This window comes from Pipra filicauda, unplaced genomic scaffold, assembly GCF_003945595.2.
Source record: "Pipra filicauda isolate LSUMZ 115617 unplaced genomic scaffold, ASM394559v2 scaffold4_size7858003_pilon, whole genome shotgun sequence".
Classification (NCBI taxonomy): Eukaryota; Metazoa; Chordata; class Aves; order Passeriformes; family Pipridae; genus Pipra; species Pipra filicauda.
This window is the reverse complement of record NW_024104643.1, coordinates 2,620,460-2,630,728: the sequence shown is the minus strand read 5'-3', so window position 1 is coordinate 2,630,728 and position 10,269 is coordinate 2,620,460. Positions and strand designations below refer to the sequence as shown.

At 47.9% G+C, this 10,269-nt stretch overlaps 1 protein-coding gene across 1 annotated transcript; it reads right to left on the bottom strand.

Moving 5' to 3' along the window:
• Nucleotides 1-337: 337 nt before the first annotated feature.
• Nucleotides 338-9,135, bottom strand: CSRP2 (cysteine and glycine rich protein 2). Its single transcript, XM_027747835.2, has 6 exons — nucleotides 9,062-9,135; nucleotides 5,270-5,388; nucleotides 3,169-3,337; nucleotides 2,054-2,186; nucleotides 1,292-1,385; nucleotides 338-657 (listed from the first exon to the last, which is right to left on the bottom strand). The coding sequence occupies exons 2-6, from the start codon at nucleotides 5,379-5,381 to the stop codon at nucleotides 581-583; spliced, it is 585 nt and encodes a 194-aa protein (XP_027603636.1). The 5' UTR covers nucleotides 5,382-5,388; nucleotides 9,062-9,135; the 3' UTR covers nucleotides 338-580.
• Nucleotides 9,136-10,269: the final 1,134 nt, after the last annotated feature.

Here is a 10,269-nt window from a genome sequence, read left to right as displayed (position 1 = left end):
GGTTTGTTTTTTATTTACTAGAGACTGTGGCAGAGACATGCAGCAGTTTAGGCACACAGCTACCCATTACTATCACTTTCAGAGCTATGTCACTGTACAGAGCAGTAGATTAAGATTTACTACTGTGCAGTGAGCAGCTCGTTGCCTTGCACGTGCATATATAATGGTGTGATACTGGAGGACAGGCATTCACCTCTGAAGACCACGACCCCTGCTCTGTATGTCCAGCTTTCAGCAAAGGTCTGCACCAAGTCTGTAAGCATCGTATCTCCACCCCTGAGCTGCCCCAGCAACACTCCCCTCACCTTCATTGCTGACAAAGCAAGCACCACTCCGCTTTAGGATATATCAACGAGCAAAGCTTTATTGAATCGATACTCAGTATTAAAAGTGTTACAGTGTGATACACAAAGCAAGGAAAAAAGCAGTGTTTGTGGGGTTTTTTAAAATCATCTTCAGAATGTTATACCCAAGCACTACAGTAACTAGTATCTGTTTCACAGTAGTTAGTAACAGTTAGGAAACCCTCTTGTTCCTTCTAGCAGGATCTCAGCAGAGCCATAAGGGGTTTTTAGCCCCCTCACTGGGCGTGAACAAGGGCACCCGCTCCCTGGCCATACCCAAATCCCTTGGGGCCAAAGTTCTTTGCATAACAACCTGCAAGAAAGATGAACATGTAGTAGCTGAGTCTTCTCTGGCACGTTAATTAAGAACAGCATTGTCTAGGCTAAGCCCTCAGCTGCTTCCCCCTAGTCACTAGAACATCCCCATGGGATGCAACACTTAAAAACATTTTGTTAAACTGCATTAACTGCCCTGACTGAACTCAGTAGCCAGGCCTGTTCAGTCCATGTAGCTCCCACGTAGCTCCCAACCCGCTCTGTGAAGGTAACTCACATGTTGGTTCTGTGCTCGCTATCTGTTAAGGCATTTGTTGTCATCAAACCACAGTATCTAATATCACATATCAAGTTTATATCCACAATATCATGCAGGAAGGCATGGCAGGATGCTTGCTGGTTTGTCTCCTTACTCTGATCTGCTCTCTGACCCAGGCACAGGGCACAAGCTGCTGCATCTCTCAGTATGGGATGTTTTGCTTGATGCAGATGTCAGCATCAGCAGCTTCAGTAATATTTATTTCATTTTTCAGCTCTATTCCTATGACTTACAGAGCACTTCCATCTTGACATGAGCCTGAAAGTTTCTTATACCAGGACTAAACTAACAATCCATCCCTGTAACATATTACCTTGAACCATAAGCAAGTGACCTTTGTTTCTTTCCTCACCTTTACAATAGATTTCTCCCTCTTTTTCAGTTAGGGTTGTAGATTCTAGGCTTTTTCCACACTTGGCACATCGGAAGCAGTTTTTGTGCCATGGCTAGGGAAAAAATAAAAAGCAGAAAGATAGTATAAGTACACATGATATCTGAATTGGTAAAAAACCCATATTAACTGGAAATATCTGCATCAGTGTTGTTTTTATATGACTGGTACAATAAAAACCAGTTGAAGTGCACCAGTAGCAGACAAGAGCATCTGCATTTCTGTGAGTGGCCCAAAGCCTCAAATTCCACACAGCATCCTGCTCAGAGCAGCATTTTGAAAGGTTTGGGCTTGCTCTGATCAATTCAGAGCAGATCTTGGCTCTCTGTAGCGAGTCAGACAGCTGGCAGCCTGACACATGGTTTTACATGGTATTTTCAGAGAACATTCCCTTTCTGCTGAAACATTCAGCCTCCTTCACAAGCTGCACACCCCACAGGACTGTTCCCTCTTCTGAGGGAGAGGGCTTCTGCAGTCTGCTTCAAGTCTGGCATGAGATAATGTTGAATCTTCACCTTTGAAATCTAAGGTGATCACTCATCAACCTGCATTTCAAGTACTTCTTGTTCCATGAAGTTGATTGATTTGACTGTTTCCGATGCTAAGAAATGTGATTTTAAGGTAACGGCCCTGCAGTTGGTTCCCTACTGGGACCCACGTAACACACCTTACTCACTTTAAAGTCCATGCAGCAGGTACAAAACAGCACATGCAGTTCCTTACCTTTCCAGCTCCTATTACTTTCTCTGCTGCATAAACAGAATCACCACACCTTGAGCATTTCTCTGCCCCTCCAAACTTCTGAGCAAACTTTGAAGGGTTTGGATTTGTAGTGGGCCGGTGAGGAGAAGGTGTGCTGAAAGAAATAGGACATTTGTTGTCTCTACTCTTTTACTAAATGACCTCTTGCTCTTTTTAGCAACACAAATACGTGTTGCAGCATCCAACACGTCCTATAGTACTTTTGCAAAACAGGAGGAGTAAGTTAGCAGCAAGGCTATCCAATTACACCTGGTGGGAAGAAAAGCCAAAACCACAACAACAAAAAGAGAACGGCCATGCTTCAGAGGATAAAAAGAAGCTCCTGTAAAGGCTAGTTTTCTGAGGAACCTTCCCCTTTTCACTTATCTAGAAGTGCTGAATTCTGTATTAGGACATGGATTTTTCACATAGTAAGCTACAAATAATTCTGTTAAATTTCTGTCTACTGATCATAATCTGGAACCTGAACGGATCACTGAACCTGGCTGGTGAGCGTGCATCATATAACCACTAAGCAATAATTTGAGAACTTGCATGAAGCAAGTTGTCAGGCATACCTCAGCTTCTTTCCACATGCTTTGCTTTACAGCAAGAACTTAATCAGATTAGGAATGTTTACTATTTAATGGGCCTTTTGACTTTGGCTACCGTTAAGCACAAATGGTTCTTCATTTGCCAGTTAAAAATTCATTCTTCTTGTAGCCCCAGATTCCCAGCTGTCCAAATCTATGTCCAATGCTGAACATTCGCATTTCCAGCTTATTTAGGAGAGTGCCTCGACACTGGGAGTCACCTCTGTGGGCTCATGCAGAGCAATCAGCAGCTCCGTAATCCAGTCCCCTATAGCTCATGCATAGGATTAGTGCATCCTTGCCTGCACTAACTCCTGCTTGTACTGTTCCTACTCACATAGTCACCAGTGGGAGCTTTGTGTAGCACAGGTTAAATTGAGCTAGACTGGCGTATTTTGCAGCATTCCAATTCCAAACAACATGAAGTAAACAAAATCCAGCTTGAAAGACTCCTCTGAAAACAGTACTAAAGGACAAGGGCACCTCTGAACTCAGTTCACTCACCTCTCAGGCTTGATGCCTAGTCGCTCTCCCCTATCCATGTTCAGTGTTCCTGCTCCTTGACCATATCCATAACCTTTTGGGCCATACTTTTTCCCATAGCAAGATTTGCAGTAAACTTCGGCATCATGAATCGCTACAGTTGTGCTGTCCAAGTTTTTCCGGCAGACCACTGGAGGAAAAAAAAGAGTTAAACTGCCTTAAGGCAGTTTCCATCAGCACACATAGTAAGCCAAAAATCAAGTGAGAAGTGATGTTATGGGTTTTCCTGTCCACAATTCTTCTCATTGGGCTGTGGGACCACCAGAGATTAGAGGGGGCAAGTTGCCGTTTGAATTCGTGAATTATGCTTAGCTCTGTAAAGGGCTGTATTCCCTCCCACCTCTTCATGACCATGACATTTAAAGCCTGGAAACTTGCTGTGGTTTGATGAATGAGGCTGCTCAGAAATCCAGAGAGGGCAGTCAGCAGTTTCCCTTGACAGATGCCATACAGCATGAAGCAAAAGCCTATCAGTACAGAAGAACCCCTGTCCTGCCCTTTTTGCCAGGGTGGGGCTGGGGAAAAAAACCTTCAAGGTTCCCCCACCCTCATCCGCCTCAGTTCTGCTTCTGGACTGAGCTGGGGCTGGTTCACAGCTGTCACCGGAGGGGCTGTGCTTTTCTGGCATTCCTACATTGTCCTTCGGCACAATGCAAGCACTCTACTCAAGGTTACAGTAGAAGGGAGAACTATTTCCTTCTTAAACCTCCTTTTGTATGCCAACTGCATGCTCTTTCCATCTGCAACAGCATTATGCCCGTGATAAAGAATTTGGGAAGAAAAAAAAGAAATGGCCTTATGAATTTTTTGTTTAAAAAGAATTTTAGTGTCTTCAAAACACTGGCTGACCTTTGCTTATGGCATTCATTAGTTCCAAGGTTCTTTTTATAAGACAAAAATATCCAATAAATAAATCAACTAATGCATGTTTGTTAAGTCTACAGACTTTAACCCCAACAGAACTATGCACTAAGGAAAAGCATATATTCAGACACAGTAGAGCCATTGTTTGACTGTAAGTTCCAGGTTTCTTTTAATAGTAACTCCCATAAAAGGCTGAAAATGAGGCAGCCAAGACATCTAATCTTTGTTTTTTGTGACCACAGTAGAGCTAAGGGAAAGGAGCATAGGTGTGCTGAGGCTCTCAGTGCCAGCACAGAGTGCTGACACTGGGCAGCAGACTGACAGTAAACTTGCTTGAGGGGGCCAGTTGTAACTGCAGCTTAGATGAAGAGACCTAAACCCAAGCTCTGCCCATATGTATTAATCACCAGCAAGTGGGGCAAAACAGTACTTCATGTTCGCAACAAGGTAAAATTCTCTGATTCAGACAGACAGGCTGTCTGTTTGCAAAGTAGGAGCCTCTGATTCACAGGGACCCTTTGTTCCCTTCATCTAAGCAGAGGTCTTTTCAGCAGAGAAAGCAGTTTTCAGTGCCTCGCTAGGCTTGTTGGTTGGACTGGAAAATAATGCTTTGGACTCCTTTCATCTGAAATAAACCACAGGCTCCTGTGCCAAGAAAATTTAGGCTTTTGGCTGAGCTAAAGCATCAACAACTCAGCTGTGCTCAAGCACGCTGGTGTCCTGGTCTGTGTGGGACACCAGGGCAGCAGTTTGATAACTGTTCCTTCAGCTACTGCCAGCCCCAAGACCACCAGGAGAAGCCCAGCTGAGCTCAGATCAGTGCAAATGGAGCTCTGCCACTGGGCTTTTTCCTCTGCATGAGCAACATTTAAGCTAAGTTTCCAACCTAAAGAACCCTCAGACTCTTGAGGAAAAGGCTGGCAAGAGTGCAAATGGAAGAGAAAAATCACGATGTGCTCCGAGAGGATAGGTAGGATAATACCTCTCCAGGAGACGCGCTCTCCCTTTGGGATGCCGGGCCCAGGAAGCATGTGAGGAAGCAGGAATTAAGCCCAACATGTGATAAACAAAGACATCTCTGGCCACTACCATCCCCATCATGGGTGCCAGCTGAGCCTGGGATATCTCCTGTGGACCAGCACCCTGCTGCTGTGATCCCCCAGCTATGCCAGCAGAGATTTTGGAGGGGAATACTTACTGCAGAGGAAGCAGCACCGGTGGAAGCTCCTCCCATCACACTGCACCTCCTCAGCATGGTAGACAGTGCGGCCACAGGCACCACATTTGTTGCCACCTCCCCAGTTCGGCATGGTGGTTCTGTGTGCCCAGCCAGGAAGGAAGGGAGAAGGGGAGAGATTTGTTAAATACAGCGTCCTCCACCACCCTGGCCCCAGGACTGTTGGTGTAACAGGCTCCTTTAAACCAGATCTGCAAAGTTAATGTATCAGAGCACAACCCTGAGATTTCACCAACTATTTAAAAATGTGACCTTCCACTGCATGAGAAGTTTTTGGGATCAACTCAACTTCCCCGCTCTTCAGATCCCAGACCAAACTTAAAGGCTTAGATGGGCTCTCTACGGCTATTTGTAAGAGCAGATGAACTGGCAAGGGGAACAGAGACTGCTGCTGCTGAACAGCAAGAAAAACCGAGACACAGTCTTGACGAGACATGTCCTCTGTCCCTGCCTGCAGATTTTGAAAGTTGCATAAATTGGATATGCCCAAATTACAGTTCCATGCACGAGGGCTTTACTGTACCTTGAACGAATGCCCCCTAGACAGATATAATTTCAGTTTCTATGCTTCATTAATGCTGGGCCTCTCATCTGATAGAAGCAAACCAATTGTGCCAACAATAGCATTTAGTTTTATTGCAGGGCCTGTCATTTGGCATGTGGTACAAGCCAAAGTTCACCTCACCAGAAAACCACTTATCAGGGCTGTAGGAACATTCTGAACTCCTTTGAGATCACACCTGCACTTCAAAGAAGTTTAAGGGAGATTATTTCCCAGGGACTCACTGCTATTACACGAACTGTACCTTTACCAGACAGGTATATAAACCAAACCAAACTGCTCAAGGAGCCACAGCTGCTTTAAAAGGAAGTAAAACTCCCTCTCACACATTACATGTTACTTGGAATGGACGCTCAGATGGCTAGCGTGCAGGGACAGGCACCTCACCCATTGTGCGAACCGACAGTCTCCTATATAAAGCCAGTAGCAGTGACTGTCCCATCTCAAGCTGAGCTGCCCCCTCCCCAGCTCCCCTGCACTCCCGACACCACCACCAGCCGCTCCCACTCAGCTTGACTGGGAGCTCCTCCTGCTCCTCCCATTAACCGTCCCGGGTTAAAGTACCAAAGCCAAGCACTGCCCGTCACCTTTGGCTTTTCTGGGGTTTTCCTCCTCCCACCACCACCATGAGATAACACTGCAGTGTTTGTTGAACACTTATCTCCTAGTCGTCCCTGAACTGCCCTTAACTTGTGACTGCTGGGTAATGCTGGTTTGCTCTCCTGCAGCTCACCACCAAAGGACCACCTCTCGCAAGCACAGAGGCCAACAGCAGCCAGAGACAGGGTTACCGATTCAGTGAGCTTAACCCAGCAGAGCTCCTTAGGACTCATCACCCTCACTGCTCCTTACTGATCCTCGTTTCAGAGAAGGTTTCTGGAAGAGGACCATGGGTTTGCCCACTGCCACCCTACCCCACCAGCACCACCATTCCCTCCCTGCAGACTCCCCACAGCAGCACTGCAGTACAGGTCAACTATCAGGAAGGGAGGGAGGGAAGGAATTTGTTGGGAGCTTCTGACATTTCTCTGGAAAACTCACTAGAAGCTCTCCTATGCTGGCCAGACAGGGAGAAGATACACACAACAGCATCCACACACAATGCCCACGGTCTGCTGCCTTTATCAGTTTTGCCACTCATCCCTCTGAGCCAGAAGCAGAGGACTACCAATCTCCAGTCATCCCACTGGCCGACAAAGAGGAACTGGAAGCTCCACCACAGGGATCCAGACAGGAGCGCTTTGGTGAGAAAAGCCCCTTAAAGAAAGGGGATCTTGAAGCAATGTGTGGGACAGGCCTCAGTGCAGAGCGAGGCACCTTGTGCTCCTCAGGCAAGGTAGAGCAGACTCATAAATAACAACTAAGAGCAGCAGTTTTGGCTGAATTACGTGACCCATATGGCTTGGTAAAACAAGCCTCCTGTCCAAGCAACACGACCAGCAGTTCAGCAGTTTTAGGGATGCATGGTAGGTTGTGTGATTCCCAAGACATGCTGCCAGGTAGCTGCTACAAGACCTTTGTCCAAGACAAGCAGCCAGCCATTCATGGCATGTGGCAAAATAAGATTAGTTTATTAACCTAAATTGGGGCATCTTAGGTACATTCCTAAGCAATAGCTTAGGAAACTTCCTCAGAGTGGCTGAGCAGTGCTATTTGCACACTGACACCAATTACTGAGATAGCCCTTTGTTTAATACTTCCACAGGATTAGCATCATTACTGCTCCATGGTTTAGCACTAATACCCTGACCGAGCTCATAAAATTAGTTTTATGACATTTCCCACTTTGCTTTTGTCATTCTTGGCACAACTGTAGAGTCTAAAAATTAAGATTCCATTTCTTTTATTCAAGTGCTTGGCTGTGCTACTGCACAGCAGCTGACATTAATCATGGCAAAGAGCGTACTTGGTTAAAGTGAATATAGGCTGCACAAAGCTTTGGAAAAGGAATGCATGGACTGGAAAAAAAGAAAAATGGAGAAGAGATTCCTTTTCGCTCTGTATTCTTTCCAAAATGTAAATAGCGTTTGGTACAAGAAGTACTTCTGTCTTTTCCTCTCACCATCCCCACTCATGTTCTTTTGTGTATTTACATGAGCCTAAATAATTTTAACCATTTTGTTCGTAAGCAATAGTTTTCATGCACACTAGAGCCAAGGACCTGAATCAGGTTTTCAGCTTTTCCCCAGATTTCCCATGTAATATTGGGCAACACAGGGTGCAGCTCCACCCTTTCTTCCCAAGGGAGACAAAATATTAGGTGATCCAGCAACCTTTAGCTGACTCAAATTGTCTGATAAGGACTCTGAGAATTCATTAAATGAAAAACAAAAAGGAACTGAAGTAATTACTTCAAGGTGACCGTACTGTCTTCCACAGGAAGTATTTCCATTTAGCCTCCCCTTGATGTTCCCATGACAGCTTGCATGGGAAGAATGGCAATATTTTCTCAATCACCCAACAGCAAGAGCTGCCCTTACGGCAGCAGTGCCCAGGAGGCACCTTAGGGGAACAGGGCTGGTGACTTGAAGAAGCTCTGCTACAGGACAGTGCACAAGCCTGTCCCCCTGCCCACAAGCCACTCTCTCAGCACCACAGCCTCACACTGCCCTGATCTCCTTCCAGAGCTCCACAGGTAGCAGATTCAGACCTCATGTGCTGCCTTAAGCCTTCCCTGCTCCCTGAAGACTTTTTGGCTAGTTCAGGCAGGCCTCTGGGGAGCTCAAGAGCAGTAATTAAACATCCAGGTGACCTCAGTACCAGCACCAACAATTCTGACTGTCGGTTGCAGCTTTGTTGGCAGCTGCTTGAACCCAGCCAAGAGGGGAGCACGTTATTCGGGCAAGCCACGGCAGCCGCCAGGTCCTTTCCAACCCGTTTGTTAACAGCAGCTCTAAACACAAGGGGCCTAAGCCATCCCAAGACAGATATTGAGAAATTCCAGGCTATTCAATTATCCTGGACGGCTTTTTCGGCGGCCAGCCGGCGAAACCCTGTGCGTGGCAGCTCGATCATTACAACAAGCCGAGCAGCACGGACGGAGTGAGCATCGCCCCCCGCCCGCCGCTTCCCCTCCCGCCGGCGCCGGGTCCCGTTGTGGCGCTCACCACCCCCGGCCCTGCCCCGGGAGAGGGTCTGGTCTGGCCCAGCCCCTGCACCCCCCGCCCTCCCGCTGCCAGCCCCGCACTCACCGCAAGGCTCGGCTCGACTCGGCGCGTCTCAGCCCAGCGCGGCCCCGCGGCGGCTTAAAGAGCCGGGGCGGAGCCTTGCGGGCCCCGGCCCGGCCCCGCCGCCCGCTCCCGGCCCAGCCCCGGCCCCGCGGGGCAGCCCCGCTCTCGCCCCCAGCGCCGGGGCATCCGAGAGCGAGGGGGCACAAGGGTTCGCCCCTGCCATGGCCACCCCGGGGACGTCCAAGCTGCAGCCCCGGACTGCAGGACCCCAGCCCGTGGTTTTATCCATTTTTAGGATTTTGATTTATATTTTAAACTTCTTGCAGGCACCGTGACCGTGTTTCTCCGGAGCGCAGCGAAGGCATGCAGGGCTCGGAAAGAGCTTTACGTGGACGTGAGGAGCGGTCTGGGGCGGGAGCTGCTGTCCGGGTCGTGGGAGCCTTCAGGGAGTCGGCACTGCAGCTCCCGCTGAACCACTGCTCCAGCGGGGACTCATTAGGATGGGCCTTAAACAGTTTTCACAGAAGGCCAGCAATTAACGCTGTCCACACCAGCCAGCTCCTGCTGGAGAAAACAATGCAGAGCTTGAGCTGCTTTTTAAAAGCGTCCCCATCTCCCAATTTCCCAGGGCTGTTGCGTGCTGACTGGATCGGTTCAGGATTATGCTCCCTGTGTCTAGAGGGAGATGCAGGTTTAACCCCTCTATTAACCCAATACCAAATAATCTACTCATTGCCTGTAGGAGTGCCAGGTTGTTCTGTTTCAGCAACAGGAGTGGCCTCCTCAGCACCTCACAAAAAACCCCTCCAGTGCAAGCATGGTACAGTGAGATGGGCTGACAGCAGGTTGGTGCGAAATCTATGCTGTGGGGCTGTTGGTGCAGGCAGCTGCATGGAATGAAACCTGCCTTGTCCGGTGACTGATATATGGGGCCAAACTGCCTGTGCTGTGAGGCCACACATTACCTCCATACCAAGCCTGGGAATGAAAAAGGTTAGCTGTCCTCTCCTTTTAAAATGTTCTTCCAGCCTGCTGCAGCCTGTGTGCTGACAGCTGCAACTTGTTGAGATTTTTTCCTTCCTGTTTATAATTTTCTTTTTCTATTTGCAATGAATCGTGAATGACCAGACTGTGCATGATTTATGCGCATCCTGGAGCCCTGCTCCATAAGTGAAGCCAGTATTGGTTTCCGTGGAACGTGGTGGTGTTTGCTGTAAGCAAGACCAAGA